This window comes from Hyla sarda, chromosome 4, assembly GCF_029499605.1.
Source record: "Hyla sarda isolate aHylSar1 chromosome 4, aHylSar1.hap1, whole genome shotgun sequence".
Classification (NCBI taxonomy): Eukaryota; Metazoa; Chordata; class Amphibia; order Anura; family Hylidae; genus Hyla; species Hyla sarda.
The window spans coordinates 269,536,508-269,561,291 of record NC_079192.1 but is presented as its reverse complement, the minus strand read 5'-3'; the positions used below and the strand labels follow the sequence as shown (position 1 = coordinate 269,561,291).

The 24,784-nt window shown below is 41.9% G+C and overlaps 1 protein-coding gene across 9 annotated transcripts in view; it reads right to left on the bottom strand.

Moving 5' to 3' along the window:
• The window catches only part of BEST3 (bestrophin 3), a 62,471-nt gene that overhangs the window by 21,868 nt on the left and 15,819 nt on the right, over nt 1–24,784 (bottom strand). For 4 of the 9 annotated variants that reach the window (XM_056574142.1, XM_056574141.1, XM_056574144.1 and 1 more), the window contains exons 2-4: nt 17,980–18,166; nt 14,405–14,575; nt 2,853–2,947 (exon numbers count right to left, since the gene is read on the bottom strand). In XM_056574142.1, coding sequence (XP_056430117.1) covers nt 2,853–2,947; nt 14,405–14,556 — 247 coding nt within the window. In that variant the 5' untranslated portion in view covers nt 14,557–14,575; nt 17,980–18,166. Of the gene's footprint in view, nt 1–2,852; nt 2,948–11,572; nt 11,667–14,404; nt 14,576–17,979; nt 18,167–24,784 lie in introns of those variants that run through there. The other 5 variants (XM_056574146.1, XM_056574148.1, XM_056574145.1 and 2 more) reach the window with 4 other exon arrangements.

Here is a 24,784-nt window from a genome sequence, read left to right as displayed (position 1 = left end):
ACAAGATGACATTTGATGATACCAGTAACCTTATTCTAATATTATCAGCATTGTTTACATTTCAGAGATTCTTTCATAGATGTTTGTGTGTACCTGCTATGTGGTGTGATGAAAAGAAGGAATTATAGTATGTGTACTATGTGGCGCTGTGGAACTGATTTCACTTAGACTTCTTATAACAGTGGTAGTGTAGGCCTTTACTTAGAGCTGTACACTATGACCATTGTGTTAGTGGTAATCTAGGGCATTGGAAATCTACTAGAGTTTATTGAAAGTCATCACATGATTCTCTTTATCATGGTCAATATTCTTACAAGAAAATATTAACTCACTAATCGGAAATTCAGAAATCTGTGCAAGTCTCTAAAATCCAGTTATTTCAGCCACACCTCATCACATATTAGCTGAGTACCCGGCGTTGCCCGGTTTTTCCTTCCTAATCCTTGTTGGGGAGGAAAAGCAACAAAGGAGGAAGCTTTTAACCTTATATCCCGTCCTCATATGCTGTCCTCATATCCCGACCTCATATTCCAACCTCATATCCTGTCCTTATATCCTGACCTCATATCACATCCTCATATCCCGGCCTTTTATTCCGTCCTTATATCCTGTCCTCATAATCTAATCCTCATATCCCGTCCTTGGGATATGAGGAATTGCAAGAAAGTGAATTGCAAGAAAGTGAACGAACTATGAAAAACAGGAGCAAAAGTGATGTAATACTGATGAATAAAATAATGGGGATGTTTCAGTGAATACCCCTTTAATAAATACTTTTTAGTATAACTCCCTTCTGCCTACTTGCTAGGGGTCTACTTCACCTGTAACAATTTTAAGAAAGGTGATATGTGTCAGACAAGATGGGCTAGCCTTCGCTCCCCATATACATTAGTTAGCCTTGGGAAAACAATACTTTGTCGCTGGATCAAGACGGTCTTCCCTTGGAGCATTTCTGATAAGCACTAACCCCTGAATACTGGGAACACACCTCAAGACCTGCGGTTTTGGAAATGCTCGGACCAACATATGTCCAACCAAAACAATTTTGCCATTGACAAATTCACCCACATCCTTAAATTTTTTTCTGCTTCTGACAAATAAATTTTAAGAACTGACTGGTCATTTGCTGCCTAAAGTTCTACCCCTTGACAGGCACCATTATAACAATGCCCCTTGTCACGGGGTATAATCTTACTGTGTAGCACTTTACCAGTTGCTTTATCTACTTAAGTTCAGAAAAGTTGTGTCACATGCTCCCTCTGATTCAATTACCTGGAGCCCAAGTTATGTGTAAGGAACACTACAGATTGTTTGTAAAATATATGGTGCGCACAGTGGCGTTGCTAGGGGGTGCGGACCGCAACGGGTGACAATCCCATGCAGGGTGACATGCAGGAAATTGCTATCTCCAGGGCCTTATTTACCACTTTTGTCAGGAAACATTTCATTCTATTTTATTTTTTAAATGCCCTCCCTCTCCCACCTGCCAAACTCATGAGATGTGTGTGTGTTTTTGGCAAGGAGAGGGGCGCTCACAAGAAAAGCATGGCAGATGCAGTGAGGGAGAGAGGCAGCTAATCTCCTCCCTCTAGTTGTTACTAAGCATGGAGCTGACACAGACACAGATACGCCTCTGAGGAAGCTGTATACAGCAAGAAATGTCATATCTTTTCTCTTTCTTCATGGGTGAAGACTCTTATAGTTCATTACAATCCCAGGTCAGGGGTGGAAAGGTAACCTCGTCATCAGGACTAGAAACCTGCACCTCAATCTGGCTGCTCCTTTCTTCTTATCACTAAGGTTTGCTTATTTCAGCAAGCCAGTAGGTTTAACTCTTTCACTGCCTATCTGGCACTTATGTAAAAGGAGTTTATGCAGGAAGGCAGGGTCTCCTGGCTTTCTGGTATAATAAGTGATAATAAAAGAGCAGAAACATATACAGTAGTTAATATAACAGACAGTATGTCCCCTCCAGACCCACTATTCCTTGCAAACCCTTTTGTCCACCCCCTCTAGACCATCATTTCCTCTCCAGATCTCTTTATCCATCTGTGGCCCCTCTGTCCTCCACCAGACACGTCTGTCCATTGCTGACGCCTCATTAATTCTTCAGACTCCTTAGCACTTCCCCAGACCCCACTGACCATTCCTGACCTCTCAGTACTCCTCCAGACTCCTCTGTCCCCTGCAGACCCCCTTGAAGCCTCAATACACCCTCTATATGTCTATATTGCAGTACAGAGGGCATTATGACTATATGGTGGCACAGGGTGCATTTTTACTATAAGGGGGGCCGGCACAATGGCATTATTACCATTTCCAATGGCATTATTACGTATATTATGTATAGGGGCACAGGGTGCATTTTTACTGCATGGAGGCAGAGAGGGGGCATAGTTGTATAATTGCTGGCAGGGAATCAGAGACCTTTAATGGAGCTGTTGTGGCATTTAAATCCACAATCTTAAGTTCACATGCATTGACAATGAAAATTGTGTAAACCTTCAACACCACTCCTGTGGCTCCCACAGACATCTTGCTAGCCTGCCACAGTCAGTGATCCATAAAAAAAATTACTTCCAGGTAGCGGCAATGAGACCAACCCTAGTGACGCTACAAGGTGCAAATAATTACAATTATTTTGATGGTCAAAGCCGCTGATTAGATTACATTTTTAAAGTGAAGGTTAGGAAACAAGTATCTGGTTACTGAGGGCTAAAAATTAGGCACAACTGGGCACAACTAACTAAACATGACCGCTACTGCGTATAGTGTCAGCTGCATGCACTGTGCACCACACCTTCACACAAGAAGCTGCTGTGTGCATCAAACCACCAGTGGCCACCACTTACCTAGCACAAAGGTTACTGGGATTTGTTCTGCGTATCTGTCACAGTAAAGTGATAGCTTTTCAAAATAGCGTTTTTGAGAATCTGTAAGAAAAAATCTACAGAAGAAGTAAGAAGATTGTACAACTGAAGTTTGATTTTTTTTGTGTGAATGTGTGCTTATTATTTAAAAATTTACAAATCATCATACATGGACTCAACATTCTTCACAAAGGTGCCAGTGTGTCTGCCAAAATTGTTAGCAACAGGCAACATGCCAAAAAGCAAATTTCTGTTACAAGAGGCCACAAAAAACACACTAGGGCTTATTTTCAGGGGTAAGTGTCTGATCGCGGCGAGTCCAACTGCTGGGACCCCCTACGATCTTCTGCATGGAGCACCGTCTCTCCCTTGCACTGAGCGGAGGTTGGTGGGCACCCTTCATTCATCTTTATGGGATAGCTGAAAGGCTGTACTTGTGTATCTCTGTCTCTCCTATGAAGATGCATAGAGGGGGTGTGTTGACCACCACTTGGTTAGGTGGTCGACATTGCCCTGTACATGGGGAAAGCAGGGGCCCTAGGCAAGAGATTGCGGGGGTCCAAAAGGTCAGACCCTCTGTAATCTGATACCTCATACATTTTATTAAACTGCACATATATATATAAAAAATTAGATGCATCAAATACTCCATTTTTTAACGACACAGGTACAAACACATTAGTGAATCTGCCACACTGTGTTCATGTTGAGAAAATGGTAGTCCAGTAATATGAAAAGGAAATGTTTCATACATTAAAATTACAGAAAAATGTATCCCCTTCCAGCAGGATAAGGCATAAGTTTTAGTACAGGGGGGTCCAATCGCTGGGGCCCCCGCGATCTCCTGTACGGAGCCCCGGCTCTCTCTGGGAGCGGCATGTCACGACCCCCCCCCAAACCAGTGGCTGCCACGCCCCCTCTATATATGTTTTTGAGAGAGCCCGAAGATAACCAATTGGTTCTCTTATAGAGATATATGGTCGTCACGACCGCTCCCGAAGAAGAGCCAGGGCTCAGTCCAGGAGATCATGGGGGGGGGGGGCAGTGGTCGGACCCCCCCAAATCTAAAACTTATCCCCTATACTGCAGATAGAGGGTAAGTTTTTCTGTAATTTTAAGGTAAGACATCTCCTTTAAGACCACCTTGTCTTATGACTCAAGGCTCTTATTAAGTGTTATTCTAAACTTTTTTTTTTAACCCATGTGGCATTGGTCCATTGGCTTAAAAGGAGAAAAAGTCCTACCAGACCTCATGGATCAACATTCAACCAGGTGCTTGAATAAATACAATGACTAAACATCATGCCACAGTTCAGCTGCCATCTGTTCTCTAGGTAATATTCGACACGGCATGGCATTGTCCACAGAAAGTGTACACCAGTAAGTGTAACTTACACTTGTAAACCAGATAATGACTACTATGTCATAGAAAGCCAGGTCATGTGAGGAAATTTCGGAATGGCTGACACATGACTGTCACTGCTAACTAAGAATTGCACCAGTAAGGATAACTGACATAGCTTAGGAATGCCACTGGGACCTCTGGGTTAGTATGAAACTCTATAGAGGCTACAGTACAAGCTGACACATGCTTACTAGATGTGAAGCAATATTACCAAGCAGTTGAGTATGATACCAGACCTTAAAGATGGAAAATCTGAACTAATTCTTCCCTCCTAATATATTTCTATTAACAAATTCCTGATCAAATAGCTTTCTGCAGAAACAATTTCAGCTCACCCAATGAACAGTTTGTGTATAAGACCATTGCTGATAAGCACCCTCACAGAGAAGACTTCGAAAAATAGAAGAATGTCCAGCGCGGATAAATGCACTTAAAGGGGTACTCCAGTGAAAAACTTTTTTTTTTTAAATCAACTGGTGCCAGAAAGTTAAACAGATTTGTAAATTACTTCTATTAAAAAATCTTAATCCTTCCTGTACTTATTAGCTGCTGAATACTACAGTGGAAATTCTTTTCCGTTTGAAACACAGAGCTGTCTGCTGAATCATGAGCACAGTGCTCTCTGCTGACATCTCTGTCCATTTTTAGGAACTGTCCAGGGTAAATCCCCATAGCAAACATATGCTGTTCTGGACAGTTCATAAAATGGACAGAGATGTCAGCAGAGACCACTGGGCTCGTTATGTCAGCAGACAGTTCTGTGTTTCAAAAAGAAAATAATTACCGCTGAAGTATTCAGCAGCTAATAAGTACATGAAGGATTAAGATTTTTTAATAGAAGTAATTTACAAATCTGTTTAACTTTCTTGCACCAGTTGATTTAAAAAAAAAAAAGTTTTTCACCGGAGTACCCCTTTAACCCCTTAAGGATGCAGGACGTAAATGTACGTCCTGGTGAGGTGGTACTTAACGCACCAGGACGTACATTTATGTCCTAAGCATAACCGCGGGCATCGGAGCGATGCCCGTGTCATGCGCGGCTGATCCCGGCTGCTGATCGCAGCCAGGGACCCGCCGCCATTAACCCCTCAGGTGCCGGGATCAATACAGATCCCGGCATCTGCGGCAGTTCGCCATTTAAATGAACGATCGGATCGCCCGCAGCGCTGCTGCGGGGATCCGATCATTCATAACGCCGCACGGAGGTCCCCTCTCCTTCCTCCGTGCGGCTCCCGGCGTCTCCTGCTCTGGTCTGTGATCGAGCAGACCAGAGCAGGAGATGACCGATAATACTGATCTGTTCTATGTCCTATACATAGAACAGATCAGTAATAGCAATCATGGTATTGCTATGAATAGTCCCCTATGGGGACTATTCAAGTGTAAAAAAAAATGTAAAAAAATGTAAAAGTAAAAAAAAGTGAAAAATCCCCTCCCCCAATAAAAAAGTAAAACGTCAGTTTTTTCCTATTTTACCCCCAAAAAGCGTAAAAAACATTTTTTATAGACATATTTGGTATCGCCGTGTGCGTAAATGTCCGAACTATTAAAATAAAATGTTAATGATCCCGTACGGTGAACGGCGTGAACGAAAAAAAATAAAAAAAAGTCCAAAATTCCTACTTTTTTAATACATTTTATTTAAAAAAAAATTATAAAAAATGTATTAAAAGTTTTTTATATGCAAATGTGGTATCAAAAAAAAGTACAGATCATGGCGCAAAAAATGAGCCCCAATACCGCCACTTATACGGAAAAATAAAAAAGTTAGAGGTCATCAAAATAAAGGGATTATAAACGTACTAATTTGGTTAAAAAGTTTGTGATTTTTTTTAAGCACAACAATAATATAAAAGTATATAATAATGGGTATCATTTTAATCGTATTGACCCTCAGAATAAAGAACACATGTTATTTTTACCATTAATTGTACGGCGTGAAAACAAAACCTTCAAAATTAGCAAAATTGCGTTTTTCGTTTTAATTTCCCCACAAAAATAGTGTTTTTTGGTTGCGCCATACATTTTATGATATAATGAGTGATGTCATTACAAAGGACAACTGGTCACGCAAAAAACAAGCCCTCATACTAGTCTGTGGATGAAAATATAAAAGAGTTATGATTTTTAGAAGGCGAGGAGGAAAAAATGAAAACGTAAAAATTTAATTGTCTGAGTCCTTAAGGCCAAAATGGGCTGAGTCCTTAAGGGGTTAAAATCCCAGTTTTATTTTGTAAATGTGCAGGACATCACAAATATGTGGATGCAGAGTAACAGTGATGCGTTTCAAGCTCTTTTGGTGCCCTTGGTCTGGTAGTCTACTACATGTATTTGATGCCCTGCACACTAACAAAATAAAACTGGGTTTTTAAGTGCATTAATCCATGCTGGACATTCTTGTATTTTTTTTTTTTTTTTATAAATCTTTCTAGGGCCATAGAATACAAGTGCAAAATAATCCTAAGAGAACCTTCACTTAAATGAGTCCAACTCATATTACTCATATATAAGGTTAGATTCACATGTCGGGCCGTATGGTGGTCAGGGCCAGATTAAGGCTGCCTGGAAGACAGAGCTCTTCAGTATGATAGGGCGCCCAAGACAGTCCCCCCTCCACTCCCCTCCCACTAAGACTTGTTCCCCTCCCTCTGAGACTTGTTCCCCTCCCACTGAGACTTGTTGCCAGCTAGCAGGGGTGGACTGACAACTCATAGGGCCCCCCATGCACACACACCCATATAGATGCCCTGCCCGCATACAATAAATGCATTTTTCAATTCCTAAAGAAAATATAGCAAAGTAACGCAATTTTGCGAAGTTTTTGGGGGTTTGGGTTCATTTCTACGCAATATATTTTATGGTTAAAACTACACATTATCTTCATTCTGTAGGTCCACAGATTACAACGATACCCAATTAATGTAGGTTTTGTTATATTTTACTACTTTTTGTGAGAAAATTTACATGCATACAATTTTCCCAATCAGAACCCTATAAACACTTATTTTTCCCTATACAAAGCTATATGAAGGACCATTTTTGTGTCATGATCTGTAGTTTTTATTGGCATCATTTTTGTTTAGATGGGAATTTTTTTTATCACTTTTTATAAAAAATTTTATGGTTTATGATGTGACCAAAAAGAAGCAATTCTAGACTTTGGTATTTTTTTTATATTTATGCCATTCACTGTCCTCTCCTAATCTCACCACTGAGTGCTGAGTGACATCACCCCCGACATCACCACTGAGTGCTCACTGACATCACCCCACGACATCACAACTGAGAGCTCAGATATCACCCCCGATATCACCGGTGACATTACTCCTGATATCAACACTAACTGCTCACTGACATCAACCCCCAACAAGTAATGTAATGTATGTACACAGTAACCCCACCAGCAGAATAGTGAGTACAGCTCTGGAGTATAATACAGGATATAACTCAGGATCAGTACAGGATAAGTAATGTAATGTATGTACACAGTGACCTCACCAGCAGAATAGTGAGTACAGCTCTGGAGTATAATACAGGATATAACTCAGGATCAGTACAGGATAAGTAATGTAACGTATGTACACAATGACCTCACCAGCAGAATAGTGAGTACAGCTCTGGAGTATAATACAGAATATAACTCAGGATCAGTACAGGATAAGTAATGTAATGTATGTACACAGTGACCCCACCAGCAGAATAGTGAGTACAGCTCTGGAGTATAATACAGGATATAACTCAGGATCAGTACAGGATAGGTAATGTAATGTATGTACACAGTGACCCCACCAGCCTCCAGATGTTGCAAAACTAAAACTCCCAGCATGACAAAACAGCCTTTCACAGGCTTTGGCAATCCAGGCATGCATTGAGTTATAGTTTTGCAACACTTGGAGGGACCCTGGTTGGGAAACACTGATGTACACAGTGACCCCACTAGCAGAATAGTGAGTGCAGCTCTGGAGCCTACATGTATATACTGTATATTAGTGTCTTCCAACCAGGGTGCCTCTAGCATGCTGGGAGTTGTAGTTTTGTAACAGCTGGAGGCACCCTGGTTAGGAAACACTGCTGTATACAGTGACTTCTCACCAACAGATTGCAGGAAGAACTCACCACACTACTCTCCTGGCTGCTCCGGGAACTTTAGCACCGCCCCCCCAAGTCACATGGTCGTGACATCACCACAGGACCTCAAAGCAATCACCCTCTCCAGTACAGTGGTCCCTCAACATACGATGATAATTCGTTCCATCCGAGCCATCGTTTGTCGAATCCATCGTATGTTGAGGTATTCGTGCAATGTAAAGCATAGGAAGCTGTACTCACCTGTTCCCGCCACTCCGGACCGCGTCCCGCCACTCCCGATGGTGTCCCCGCCACTCCCGATGGTGACCCCGGGCCTCCGCTGGGCTCTCCTGGTCTTCTCCGGTCCTCTGCTGGGCTCTCCTGGTCTTCTCCGGTCCTCCGCTGTCTTCCACAAGGCCTTCCTAGGCCTGCGTAGCGACGTCATTACGCCGCTGCGTACGCCGTTCCTATTGGATGACGGGACGGCGTGCGCAGCAGCATATTGACGTCATAGGAGAGGGCCGAGAAGACACCGGAGGACCAGTGCTGGACCCAAAGGGCACCCCGGAGCATCGTGGAGGGGTAAGTAATACTCACCGCACCACACGGGGAACATTAAGCTGCTATCCGGCAGCAGCTTAAGCATTTTGCGCTGCCAGATAGCACTTAATGCGATGGCCCCGACATAAAAAAAGCATGGTATGTCGATGCTGACATCGACATGCGATGGCCTCTGAGAGGCCATCGTATGTCAATTTGATCATATGTCGGGGCCATCGTATGTCGGGGGGTCACTGTATTCAGAAGGTACAAAGCAGGTCCTGATCGGGCAGTCACTGCCATTATGTTCTGTGTGGAGATCCCTGTTTTTTAATGACTGCCGACCAGGACCTGCATGATGCAGAGGAAGCAGGGCCCCCTTTCTTTCCTGGCCGTTCCAATATAATCCGGCCCTGGTTGTGGTAATGTGACAATGAAACCACATGCTGTGAATTTCCTATTGCTTCACCTTTACTTGCAATGAAACCATGGCAATGTGAGTTTAACCACATGAACTTACCTTCCTACCAGAAACTCAAGTGACCTTGAAGAGTTTTTCAGTAGAAGAAACTGGTAAACACTGTGATATTTTATTTGAACGTTGTATATAAAAACAGGTGCTGTTCACAAAAATGTTCTAATGTGGGGGTAAGGTAGTGTATTCCCCTCTGATGCAATATATTGCGCCATTCCTCCTTACTTCTTTGTCCAGACTTCATACTGTTGCCTTAGTTCTGGCTTGTGGTTAACCTAAAAATCCATGGCTCTATCTGCTTGATAGGCATGTCCCTTTCATATCTGCCTTGGCCCTTTTAACCTTCCTCCCCCTTCCACTATTTCTCCTTCTTTCCACCCTTATATCCCCTTGATGTATTTTGATGCGATTCATTGGTTCATTATTGTACTTTATTGTGATTTTCTTTATCTTGTTTACAAAGTGTTTCTGTTTATGTTTAAAAGTACATTGAATACTTTTATGTGATATTGTTGTACAATGATGTTACAAAAATTGTGATGTTACATTTTTATTTTTACATATGTAACATAGTAACATAGTTCATAAAGTTGAAAAAAGACCAAAGTCCATCAAGTTCAACCTGTAACCCTAATGAGTCCCTATTGAGTTGATCCAGAGCAAGGCAAAAAACCCTCATACTAGAGGTAAAAATTCCTTCCCGACTCCAAATACCTATGCTACTTTTCAATAAAACAAGTTAAAAACTTGTTTTGATACAGGATTCCCGGTCACGATGTATGATATACAGTAGCTCCATAGCTGCAATAAGTACAAAACAGCCATAAAATTAGAGCTAAACCTTTTTTTCTTCTGGTCATGCACAATAATACAACCATATTTTAGAATGTAGATAGGGAAGTAAACATCCCCAAAACATCCCAATTGAAAACAGCTGCTTTTTGGGCTATAACTATTGCTGCAGGCTAAAAGAAGGAAGTTTTACACGTCACTCTTAAATAAACCATCGCCAGTGTAGGACTTCACTGGATTTATCAAGAGACACATGCCTCTTTATAAATCCAGACGTATCTGAGGCTGTGTGGTGCGACAGCCACATGATTGTACACCAGCTCTGAGTTGGTTTTGATCTCTACTACAATTTAAATTGTAGCAAGCAAGGGAATGAAGTGCACTACTGCACACTTCTCCCCAATTGTTCTCCTGATTGGTGGAGGTCTCCGCAATTGATAAAAAGTTTTGGCATGTATCTGTGACATGTGAAAAGTTGTTTTATTTTTTATTTTTTTTAAATGACAAGTAGACATTAAGTAACCTATATATAACATTTCTATTAGCTGTAATGACCGCAGTAAAAAAAAAAAAAAAAAACACCCATATGTAATAATCATTACAAAAAGTAATATTAAAAAAGAAAAAGAAACACAATAGTAGTTGTGTAAGTGGAAATTCCCAGTAATCGTATTTTATGCTGTCACATAGTTCATTATGACCTAGGTCAAATTACATATAAGGAAATAAGTATTAAGCAAATGATAAGACAATTAAGACAAAGAGCAGCCCTGGCAAAAAGGCACTAACAAAAACCTTCCAAATATTTATATGTTAATCTGTCTTCTTTCCTAATACTATTGTTCTTGATCTTTTTTCAGGCAAGATTACTGGACCACCAACAATGAAGACATGCAATGTAAATTTTAAAGTAAGAAAAACATGCAAGCACTGACAAAATTAAACAGAGAGGACTTTGTTAAATAGTGAAGTGTGGCTGCAATTTCCAGTGTGGCTTAAACTTCAGTCATTATTCTACGGTTTGTATATGGATACCCGTATATTGCGTATAATCAATGGCATCAGACTGCATCATGGGAGTCCCTTTTTTACAGTACTTTTTTTTAGTATATACAATTAGGTCCAGTAGTATTTGGACAGTGACACAATTTGCATAGTTTAACCTTTGTACTCCACCACAATAGATTTGCTACAAACAATGAATATGTGGTTGGAGTATAGACTTTAAGATTTAATTTAACAATTTTACCAAAAAAAAAGTAGCATTGACTTTTTAACAAATACAGCTATTTTGTCAATGGAAATGTCATGGTCCAGCATAACATTTTACCACATTGTTTTTGTGACAAATTATAGGGGTATACCAACATTAGGTAAAAAAAAAAAAAATTTAATTCTGCAGAAGTAAATAGCACTGCTTACCTGTCTGACATAGTTCTGGTTGTACTTCCTTGTTGAGCAGTTGCTCAGTACTACAATTCTCAGAATGCATTTCTTTCCCTCAGCTTTGCTTCACAGTCCTTCCTCACACCAGTTTAATGCCCAGAGCTGTTGCAGAACATTGGATTTCACAGCATACTATTATTGAGGTTGCAGCACCTGCTATTCATTGCGTAGTGACGTAATAACGACGCCGAAAAGCAAGGCCCGGACCCTGGAGAAGATGCGCAAGACACCGGAGGATCGCGAAGTGGACCCGGAGCAGCGGGGATAGGTAAGTGAACCTGCCAGGGATGCTTAAACTGCTATCCGACAGCAGCTTAAGCATTTTGCGCTGTCGGATAGCAGTTAATGCGATGGCCCCGACATATAAAAGCATCGTATGTCGATGCTGACATCGACATGCGATGGCCTCTGAGAGGCCATCGTATGTCGATTTGATCATATGTCGGGGCCATCGTAGGTCGGGGGGTTACTGTACAGTAAAATCTCCCTTAGCTTACACCTCCCAATAGGGGACACCTCTCAATAGTGGACAGTTTTTAATTCCCCGGCAGGGTCCCATAAGACTTAATGTATTTGACAAACCCAATAGGGGACAAAGCACTCCCACTAGAAGAAAAAACACTCCCATTAATGGACAAAAAACTCCCAATAGGGGACATCCAGGCTTTTGTGCCCTACCTTGTACACAGGGCCGCTGTCAGGGGGTACAGCCAATACCCCAGTAAGGGGCCCAGGTCCCCGCTGCTCCTCCCTGCAGAAGCCCCAGCACAAAAGCAGTAGATCAATGTTTAAATAGTGGTCTCCTGCTTCTATAAATCCTCCAGCCACATCATTCACCCCCCTCCTTTCCTGATCCCCCCCGTGCCACTTTATTCCCCTGTGCCAAATCATCCCTCCCTCTATTATCCCCTGTGCCACATCATTTCGTCTTGATCCCCCCTGTGCTATTTTATTCCCCCTTTATTACCCTCAGTGCAAATTCATCACCCCCTCTTTACCACACCCTGTGCCATTTTATTCCCCCTTTATCCCCCTGTGTCACTTCATAAAGAGGAGGGTGATAAATTTACACAGAGGGTAATAAAGGGGGAATGAAATGGCAAGAGGATATCAAGGGGAAATTATGTGGCACAGGGGGTAAGGGGGAGGGGTTATTTGGCACAATGCACAGGGGAATAAGATGGCACAGGGTATAAAAGGGGGGATTGAAATAATACGGGGGTGATAAGGGGAGATTAATTGACACTGCAAGATCCTACTGTAATGCTGCTTTTTATTGTGTTTTATAGGTAATTACACTCTGGAGTAAGTATAGGACAGTATTCCATCATATAGGAAGAATTTTGAGCCTTTTTCCCAATATGGGACATCTCTCAATAGCGGACACTTTTTTATTCCCCGTGAGTGTCCCCTATTAGGAGATTCTACTGTAATATATCTTGGGGTAATAATTATTTGAAATTTAACTACCTCTTTTAGGAGTTGAAAAATTGTCAATAGTCTACAATCAAGAGGCGCCTTCAAAAATACAAATGCAAGTGGTTTATCTTAACTTGCAAACCCCAAGGAATACTCAAGAAGAGAGAGACCAGGTAAAACTTTGATATAAAAAAAAAGCATCCAAAAAGCAGCCCATTTCAGGAACAAGATTGCTTCGACAGATGAAACCAAGATACCATATAAAATGACCCTACACATTATATTACCGTAATGTTAGCTAAACCAGCCAACCATAACAAATGACTTGAACACAGCTAACTTTGTACAGAAGCCAAACATCTATTGTGATATCTGAGCAAATCTGTGATATCTAATCAAAACACTCATACAATGTCTTTCTATCTTTATAGTGGTCAGACCTTTATTTTCTTCTGTACAAGCCCCCAAAATTTTTTTGCATACACATAGATTTGACACATTACACTCAGTCTGCTTGCTGCTGCCACTAGAGCAGGGGTACCCAACTAGCCAATTGTCCACATCGGCAAGCAGGACCTCCACCAGAGCCACTTGCCTTCCCCAGCCAGTTAGGGGAACTGGCAGGTGGAGAGATCCGATCCCCTGCACTCAATTGTATCAGTGTCTGTAGCCGTCTAGCAGTGGCCGTAGACAGTCAGCAAGTCATCTTTTGAATCTATACAGGGGTGCTGGTGCTTTGTGTCAGGCAAACAAAGCTCTAAATTCTATAAAGATACAGAAGGAAATTAAGCAACACGGTTTCTTACATTTATCTAGAAAAATGTAAACAGCTTCATAGAGTTGGCATTTACTTTCACAGCATACACAGCATAGCAGTGAAATTGGATCTCTGCATAGGAGAAAGAGAGCTCTGACCCCTATGAGGTAAATGCAGAACTTCATGTTTATTTATTGAGAGTAAGGCTTTCAAAAATAGAAAGCATGGTACTAGGTAAACCATAAGGTACAGAAGAAACACATACACAACATCTGCGCCACACATGCTGTTAATCTCCATAAATATGTAGGATGCATTTTGCTGAACAATACCAATATAGTCTATGGCAGAAAGTTATAAACATCACTCCATTCTGAATCCATTTCACCAATTCACCAGATAAAACCCAAGATAATTAAGACTGATAGTTATTCTATATGTAATTATGACTTGTGACATGTGGACTCCTGGCAAAAATACCATGCAAGTGGCAATGGTGTAACAAATTTCATGCAGGACTTATTTTCATACCGTTTCACAACCACAATCTGGTTTAAAAAAAAAAAAATAAGCATATATATACATGACAATTCTACAGTGCGCATAAAAAAGTAAGAAAAAGTAATTTATACCTGTATATAACACTCAATGTGGTATATAAACTGATGAACAATAGGAACTCCCTGTAGAGCAATTTGTAAATGCTACCTTTCCACCGGAGCAGCAGTCGATGAAACCCAAAGAATGTGGCATTTGCCACTTTACTGGAGTAGGTGACTGTCATCTTCTAGCAGGTTTTCCTTCTGAAAGATAGAATACACTTTTTTAGAGCAGTTAATAAAAAATACAGATATGCATAAAATTAATGTAAAATTTTGTGCAGTTTTTTGCACTTATTGTGTGCATATTGTAGCGGAAACTGAAAGTGAATACTAAAGCAAGGAAGCTTTGGGTACTACAGAATCTCCACCGTTTGCTCGGACTGTCTCCATAGATGGCAATGCATTTCCAAGCACATTCTGCTGAACTAATGAATATTTTAAAGAGTAGTCCAATCCTGAAAAACGTATCCCCTATCCTAAGGATAGGGGATAAGTTTCAGATCGCGGGGGGGGGGGGGGGGGGTCCGACCGCTGGGGATCCCGCGATCTCTTGTACGAGGCCCCGGCGGCCCGCAGGAAGGTGGCGTGTTGACCACCACACAAAGTGGTGGCTGACACACCCCCTCAATAGGGGGGTGTCGGACGCCACTTCGCCACTTGAGGTTACAGGAAGATGTACTAATTTCCTTACAGGGCCGGCCTTAGGGGTGTGCGAGCTGTGCGGCCGCACAGGGCGCCATAGCAACAGGGGTTCCGGGCGACCGACACAGCTCGCACCAGGTATATGTCATTTGTATTGCCCGACGTGCAGTCCGGGCAGGTAACTTTAGCGCTGCTTCGGGCAAGCAGTGCTAAATGCCAGTGTAATGAAGAAAACTATGCCCTGTAGTGGAATGTGACCCTCCGCACAGGGACACAGTTTTCTGCTTTGCAGGCCGCTCCCTCTCATTCCATTCCCACTACCCTCCCTCAAGCTAACCCACAAGGTTAGCTTGCACAGGGCACATGAACACCTAAGGCCGGCCCTGCTTCCTTATATATCACGTATAAATCAATCTACAATGACACGTGCATAGTATTTATTTAGTCTAGTACCCATCTAATCATAAGTGTTTAGTTGCTGATAATAATATGGGTGGTTTGGGCAGGTATAGGGGGTCCTATGGCCTCTTAATCATTGCTAATAATCAGAACAATTATCTATCTATCTATCTATATATTTATAGCACCAGCATACTCAGCATCAGTCAGCAAGGAGTACTCCGGTGGAAAGCAAATGTTTTCAAATCAACTGGTGCAAGAAATTTATACAGATTTGTAAATGACGTCTATTTAAAAATCTTAACCCTTCCAGTACTTATCAGCTGCTGTATGCTCCAGAGCAAGTTGTGTAGTTCTTTCCAGTCAGACCACAGTGCTCTCTGCTGCCATCTCTGTTTTTGTCAGGAACTGTGCAGAGTAGGAGCAAATCCCCATAGCAAATCCTGCTCTGGACAGTTCCTGACACGGACAGAGGTGTCAGCAGAGAGCACTGAGGTCAGACTGGAAAGAACTATACAACTTCCTCTGGAGCATACAGCAGCAGATAAGTACTGGAAGGGTTAGGATTTTTTAATCAACATAATTTACAAATCTGTTTAACTTTTTGGCACCAGTTGATTTGAAAACATTTGTTTTCCAACGGAGTACCCCTTTAACAATACAGGGGTACATATATTGTAAAATCAGACATATTGGCCCTGATTTACTAAGAGTGGAGTGGAGTTTTGTTTGTGGGTTTTAATTCCCTACAATTTTTTTTCACGGTATTTACTAAGGTTTCCCTACATTTTGCACTTTTCCCCTACATTTATTTATTTATTTTTTACACATGCTCTCATGTAGTGTTTTTCTCAGCTGAAATCCACCACATTTTCTGTGGAAACCTTAGTAAATATGTTTGGTTTTTGTAAAAATGTTGGGAACATGCCCCTTTTTGGTGACCACACCCCCTTTTATTGACGTCCACGACCCTTTTTCGTGTTCTCTTAGTAAAATGGAGAGTTAGTCGTTTTTTTTTTTCAATTCTGGCCCAAATTCTGGCGCAGACAGAATTTCTGAGACCCCTGCCTTAGAGACCCCTGCCTCTAAGACCCTGCCCGCCGAAGCTATGTATGCGCAGCAATACCTACAATAAAGATCCCTGAATGGTGAGTGCTGGGTACTGTCCCTTCTTCAGTTTTCTTGCATATTTGATGTGACTTGGCTATGTGCAAACAGGGCAGGTGCATGAAGTGTAGCGTTACATTGGATCACTTTGTTAACTACTAGTGGTGTACGTGCCGGGGCTTCTGCTTCTTATTTTTTGATTTATGTCTACTTTACCTCATAATAAATAGAATAAAAAGCAACCAAAGTGTTACATGTACCCAAGAATAGTACCAATAGAAATTTCAACTGATCTCGCAAAAATATTTGGTTACCCCTCTGCAGCTCTAGATGATGTCTATAAAATATGCTAAATATGAGAGAGCCCCACAAATAAACTTCCTCAATGTCGTTTTAAATACTTTGAGAGGTGCAGTTTTTTAAAATGGGTTGATTAATGGGGGTAACATACAGGTGCTTTAAATCTACTTCAGAACAAATCTGGTTTCAGAATCACCTGGACAGGTAAATGCATTATAAATTTATCCCTACAGAAAGTTGTTCATGTCAGGTTTTGAAAAATAGGACTTTGGTATTGAGGCAAGAACTGTGTGCAACGGCAAGGGGTTAAACTGTGCACCTATGCAATAACAAGTTAGCCATTATTTAAATTACAATAGCTATATGATTATGGCAAAATGCTGTGGAGTGTCAAAAAGTGTGCAAAATGGCCAATATTTAAATACCCAATATTAGGAGACATTCCATAGACCGTCTAATGGGATACTTTGAACAGCCTTGTAACTCTTTCAATGACAAAGGTGCAATAAATTGGATGGATTGGATAAAAAAATGCAATGAATAGACAATATTTATAGTAAATTATTTGTCACCTCCTAAATCAAGGGGTTTCTTCTTTTGTTTGGTCACCCTATTTGTTCTACAAATAGAAAATGGTTTACTCAATTTGTCATGTTAGATTTATCACAGATATTAAATTGCTCTTGAAAAAAAAATGTTCCTACTTTAAAAGGTCAAGTTGGCTCCTTGAAGGTTATAGTCTGACAAACAAGTTATTATTTACCTTTTGCCAGAGACCAATGTGTTTGGTTTTCTACTTGTGTCCAGTGCATCTTTTACGGCTATTGTTTAAGAACATTAAATGCAACATTTTGGGAATTATAAAAAGTCCATGTAGTTGTCTTAAAGCCCAGAACTCACATAATGACACATTTTCGAATGATATTATAGCAATAATGGAATAAGATATGCTGGTTTGTTAGTGCTAAATTGTAGTGATGTTGAGTAACATAAAAATAGACTGAGGTCAATGAATGTGTCATATAAATATGTAATGGGTAATAATTTAAAAATACAGAATGAGTACATAGGACTAGAAGTACAAATGGCACCCCTTGCTTGGCAAGACATATTCAAGTTCTTAAAATAATCATAGTTATTGAGAAATTGTCACCAACCTGATATGTGAATCCGAACAATATCCCCGATGAGTCCTTGTGTTAGAGAAGGATTGTGAATGTCAGTATTGGTACAGTCCCAGTTGTCTGCTGCTGGTTATGGTGTCTCTTCTCAAGGAGGAGTGAGGAGTCCCTGGAGACCAGCTTTATGAACACAGCAGGGAAGAGAGTCCTTTTCACTTGTAGCCTGTTTGTGCCAACATACACTCTGTAAGTTACATCACAGACTGTTCCATGCCACGAAAACAGCCAGCAGCTGCTGATCTTGCTCCCTCTTAGTCTATATTTATAAATACACCTGCCATTTAAAGAACGCTATTGACTAAGTGAATCTTTGGAGACATCTAGATGTCACTAAAGCCTCACAGATAACCATTCTGTGCAGAACGTTCCCTAAGGAATCTGAGTAGCTCTCTAAATTTATTGACTACCTGGAAGTAAAAAGATCATAATTGTAGAAAATGGCAAAAATACATTGGGGGAGATTTATCAAAGGATTTAGACAGTTTTTTCCGTTCTAAAATTGTCGCACAGAAAATCGCAGTCTTAATACGCGCGACTTTTTCGTGACTTTTGCTTTAGAGGATTTTTAGAATATGATGCATTCAAGTCTATTTTAGACGGAAAATGCATTGGTGCTGAATTTATCTATTTTCTGCCAAAAGTTGAATCGGCCAAAAGTACGCTGAAATGTCAGACCATGCTGGGGCAGGTTTAAATACAGTCTAAACTGTAGATCCCGAAGTCTGTGTACAGAGTTTATCAAGAGCCTTACGCTCTGTAGGTTGGTCTATATTGATGCAGGAAATAGACAGCTTTGATAAATCCCCCTCCATTGTCTTGTGTGATGTGTATCTGTATTTTTTGGACTATTAGATGCACGTGACTGAAACTGAAGACAGAAAAAAAATATTTCATATTAATTAAACTTAAACTTCGTCCACCACCACATATGCAAATAAATTCATAACTTATTTAAAAAGTGTTTGTTGCAATTCAGTCTCTTACTGTTTAAATGAACCTGCCATCAAATTATAGACTGATCATTTCTTTTGTCAGTGGGAACACAAACAACATCATCAGGGGGTCAAATATTTTTTCCTTTATTGTATATTTGGAAATATAGTGTATTGATATGGACCAGCTTAATTATAGAAATGAAAATAAAAAAATATTACCATACAATAATATTAACTCCTTAAGGACCCAGCCCAAATATACCTTAAGGACCCGGCCATTTTTTGAACATCTGACCACTGTCACTTCAAGCATTAAATGGGCACTGTCATGAAGAATTATTTTTGATATCTTGTAGTACTTAAGTACTACAACATATCTCTAATATACTTTTATTTAAAAAAAATGCTTTTAAAACCTTTTAAAAGCTATTTGAAATTCGGCCACTAGGGGGCGCCCTCCTAGTGGCCGAATGCAGTGTGGAGTGACGTCACTGCAAAATTCCGACTGATTCCGGCAAGGCATCAGTCGAAATTTTGCTCAGGCGCAGTAACAGCCAGGGCTGCGCATCGGCTTCCCGCACTCGCCGACGGCCCTGCTGCAAGGTTCGGGGGGTGCTGCTGCAAGGTACGGGGGGATGGGGGGTGCTGCTGCAAGGTACGGGGGGGATGGGGGGCGCTGCTGCAAGGTACGGGGGGATGAGGGGCACTGCTGCAAGGTACGGGGGGCGCGTGGGGGGGGGGGTGTTTGGGTTTACTTACCGAGCAGCAGGAAGAGTCTCCAACGCACCCTTCCCTCCCGCATCGGCTCCTGGCTCACTCCTTCCCCCATGAAACTCCTGTCCTGGGGGCCTCCAGTTGTTTTACCACTACAACTCCCAGCATGCCCTGACAGCCAGTAGATGTCAGGGCATGCTGGGAGTTGTAGTGGTGAAACAGCTGAAGGCACCCTGTTAGGAGAACTAAGGGCGGAAGTGCCGGCCCCAGCAGGCATCAGTGACGTGGTGCCTGCTGGGGAAGTCTGCCTGGAAGTCTGCACACTACCAGCCAGACTAAATGCCATTTTAAAAATAGTAAAAAAAAATAAAAATAAAGGCAGGGAGGGTGTTAGGGATAGAAGGGCAATAGGCAGGGACAGAAAAAAAAATCATGATGTTGGGAGCTACCCTTTAATAACTCTGGGATTCTTTTACCTTTCATTCTTATTCTGAGATTGTTTTTTCGTGACATATTCTACTTTATGCTAGTGGTAAAATGTTGTCGATACTTGTTTCATTTCTTGGTGAAAAATTCCCAAATTTGATGAAAAAATTGAAAATGTTGCATTTTTTTTAAATTTTGACATTCCAAATAAATTATACATTGATCCACATATACAATATGTCTACTTTATGTTTGCATCATAAAGTTGACATGTTTTTACTTTTGGAAGACATCAGAGGGCTTCAAAGTTCAGAATCAATTTTCCACAAAATTTTCTAAATCTGAATTTTTCAGAGACCAGTTCAGTTTTGAAGTGGATTTGAAGGGCCTTCATATTAGAAATACCCCACAAATGACCCAATTATAAAAACTTCACCCCTCAAAGTATTCAAAATGACATTCAGTAAGTATGTTAACCCTCTAGGTGTTTCACAGGAATAGCAGCAATGTGAAGGAGAAAATTCAAAATCTTCATTTTTTACATTCGCATGTTCTTGGAAACCCAGTTTTTGAATTTTTTATAAGGGGTAAAAGGAGAGAAATCTTCCTAAAATGTGTAACCCAATTTCTCTCGAGTAAGGAAATACCTCATATGTGTATGTCAAGTGTTCGGCGAGCGCAGTAGAGGGCTCAGAAGGGAAGGAGCGACAATGGCATTTTGGAGAGTGAGTTTTCTGAAATGTTTTTTTTGGGGGGGCATGTCACATTTAAGAAGCCCCTATGGTGCCAGAACAGCAAAAAAAAAAAAAAAAACACATGGCATACTATTTTGGAAACTACACCCCTCAAGGAACGTAACAAGGGGTACAGTGAGCCTTCACACCCCACAGGTGTTTCATGACTTTATGTCAAAGTTGGATGTGTTAATAATTTTTTTTTTCATTAAAATGCTAGTTTTCCCCCAAATTTTTAATTTTTACAAGGAGTAATAGGAGAAAATGCCCCCCAAAATGTGTAATCCCATCTCTTCTGAGTATGGTAATACCCCATGTGTGGACGTCAAGTGCACTGTGAGCGCACTACAATGCTCAGAAGAGAAGGAGTCACATTTGGATTTTGGAAAGCACATTTTGCTGAAATGGTTTTTCTAGGGCATGTAGCATTTAGGAAGCCCCTATGGTGTCAGAACAGTAAAAAAAAAAAAAAAAAAAAACACATGGCATACTATTTTGGAAACTACACCCCTCAAGGAACGTAACAAGGGGTACAGTGAGCCTTATCACCCCACAGGTGTTTGCCGACTTTTCGTTAAAGTTGGATGTGTAAATGAAAAAAAAATTTTTTCACTAAAATGCTGGTTTTCCCCCAAATTTTTACAAGGGGTAATAGGAGAAAATGCCCCCCCCAAAATTTGTAACCCCATCTCTTCTGAGTATGGAAATACCCCATGTGTGTACGTCAAGTGCACTGTGGGCGAACTACAATGCTCAGAAGAGGAGTCGTCACATTTGGCTTTTGGAAAGCACATTTTGCTGAAATGGTTTTTGGGGGGCATGTCGCATTTAGGAAGCCCCTATGATGCCAGAACAGCAAAAACAAAAAACAAAAAACCACATGGCATACTATTTTGGAAACTACACCCCTCAAGGAACGTAACAAGGGGTACAGTGAGCCTTAACCCCACCGGTGTTTCACGACTTTTCATTAAAGTTGGATGTGTAAATGAAAAAAAAAATTTTCACTAAAATGCTGGTTTTCCCCCAAATTTTAAATTTTTACAAGGGGTAATAGGAGAAAATGCCCCCCAAAATGTGTAACCCCATCTCTTATGAGTATGGTAATACCCCATGTGTGAACGTCAAGTGCACTACGGGCACACTACAATGCTCAGAAGAGAAGGAGTCACATTTGCTAATTTTGCTGAAATGGGGGTGCATATCGCATATAGTGCCAGAACAGCAAAAAAAAATTTAATTTGTGAATACATTTCTTTGGAATAAGGACATACCTCATATCTGGACCGGTCACAGAAGAACAGGAGTGCAGTCAGGGGTCTTGAGCTTCGAAATCGCTGCCTGTTGAGCCAGAGCAGTGGGACCCCCCCCCTCAAGGGGCATTACATGGGGTAATTAATAAACCTTACATGGGGTAAGTTACTAAAATGGGGTACAGTGGGACATGAATTATAAAACAGGTTATGTTCCCAGAATGATGACCCAGAGCATAGCCAAAACTAAAAAATATGCCCACCCAAACCCTATGCTCTAAACCATTATTCTGGGAAAGTGATGTATGTGGCCATCCCTAACCTGTTGCCTCAAATGCGCACCCCGTTCACGTGGAGAGAGAGCGCTGAGCATTTGAGGGAACATAAAAAGTCCCCAATGATATTGACTCAGTGACCCATGACCGTTTTTTTTGAAAAAATACCCCCAGAGGTCTTATCAGTTTATTTTATTTTTTTGCTGAAAATTTTTTGGGGCAATTTAGTGGTTTTATGGGGTTAAAATTTGGAATGTACTCTGGACTTGGTACATTGGGGTCAAATTATGAAAAATTTAAATGAAAAGGGAAAATTTAGTACCGCATGGAAGTGTGATACTCCCTGAAGCAGTTTTTAATGCAGAGGCCCGGATGATCGGAGCAAGTGTCACATTGATAGGTGGTATCCTTCCGTATCCCCCTCCTGTGACACACTCTGCATTTTTTCTGGGTTCGTCCCTTTTTTCCAGTGTGGGGGATCTCACCTGGAAAGTGTTGGCCTGGGACGATCCTGGCACCTATATTTCCAGTTTCTTGGGAAGTCCGGCCTGCTCTTTCCCGATCAGCAAAGATCAGGGCCTTTAGGACTTCTTCTTGGAACTGGAGGAATGTCCCTGTGCTGCCAGCGTTCTGGTACAGTACAAAAGAGTTGTACATGGCAACCTGTACCAAGTAGACCACAACCTTCTTGTACCACACACGTGTTTTCCGCATGGCATTATATGGCTTCAGGATTTGATCAGAAAGATCAACTCCCCCCATATACCGATTGTAGTCCAGAATACAATCAGGCTTGAGGACCGTTGTTGTGGTACCTCGCACAGGGACAGGTGAGCTGCCGTTGCCATGAATAGTGGTCAACATAAGGACATCCCTCTTATCCTTATACCTGACCAGCAATAGGTTTTCATGGGCAAGGGCACGGGACTCACCCTTTTGGAGGGAGGCCTCTCTGATTCTTCCGCACGGTCCCACAAGCAGACATGGATCTGGCGGCAAGGGATGTGAAGAGAGGGATGCTGGTAAAAAAGTTGTCCACGTACACGTGGTAACCCTTATCCAGCAATGGGTACATAAGGTCCCAAACGATTTTCCCGGTAACACCCAGAGTGGGGGAACAATCTGGGGGTTCAATACGGGAATCTTGTCCCTCATACACCCTAAACTTGTAAGTGTACCCGGAGGTACTCTCACAAAGTTTATAAAGCTGCACGCCATACCGCGCCCGCTTTGAGGGAATATACTGGCGGAATATGAGTCTCCCCTTAAAACTGATGAGAGACTCATCTACAGAGAGCTCCCTAAGCGATACGTAGGCCTCCAAAAATTTGGCCCCAAAGTGATCGATGACCGTCCTCACTTTGTAAAGCCGGTCATAGGCGGGATCACCTCGGGGTGGACATGCCTCATTATCTGCATAATGGAGGCATTTCCGAATGGCCTCGAACCGCTTCCGTGCCATGGCCATACTGTACAGCGGGGTCTGGTATAGGACATCCCCGCTCCAGTACTGCCTGACACTTGGCTTTTTGACCAGGCCCATGTGCAGCACGAGGCTCCAAAATTTCCTCATTTCGGCTGCACTGACAGCGTACCATTCATTGGACCTGGCCAAAAAAGAATCAGGGTGGTGGGCGATGAACTGCCTGGCATACAGATTCGTCTGCTCCACCATTAGATTGACCAGGCCGTCACTGAAAAAATAACTGAAAAAAGTCAAATTCAGTGAACCCAGCCGTGTCAATCCAGATTCTGGAGTCGCCAACAAACTCCGGAACCCGTGGCTGATAACCCTCTTAACCCTCTGGGGGTCTCCAGACAGGTTCACCGGAAAGGAGCTCCGGTAAAATCGCCTGGGGGGTCGGACTCCTAGTATGAGCGGCATTGTCACTCGTACTAGTGCCGGCCACTGGGCCACTTTCATGGGGGGTGCGTGGCCTCGCCTGGGGGTGTCTCCGCCGCTGTGCAGGGGGCTCATCATCACTGCTAGATGATGAGGAGGACGATGAAGAACACAGGAATGTTGGATCTTTATCGTCCTCACAAATTCGGAGTCGGAGGCAAGAAAAGCGTATGCCTCAGCTGCCGAAAATGCCTGGCGAGCCTTGGCTTTTTTCTACGGTAGCGGGGGGGGGGGCGGTACGTTGGCGGGTTTGGGAGGGTGTGTGTGGGGGGGGGCAGGGATGTATGTGGTGAGTGCTTGGTGTAACTATTAGATATAATGGTGTGTGATTAGAAATCACACACCGTTATATAAGGGAGGATAAAAAGTTGCGGACAAAAAAAAAATGGGGGGGGGGGGGGTGCAAATGCAGCGCCCTGAACCCCTAATAGGGCCCGAGTCACACTGAAAAATTTAAGGTGGACCCTTGGAGACCTATTAGGGTTTTTTTTTTTTTTTTTACTTTTTTACACTCACTCCTACCTTGCCCTGGAGTGTATTA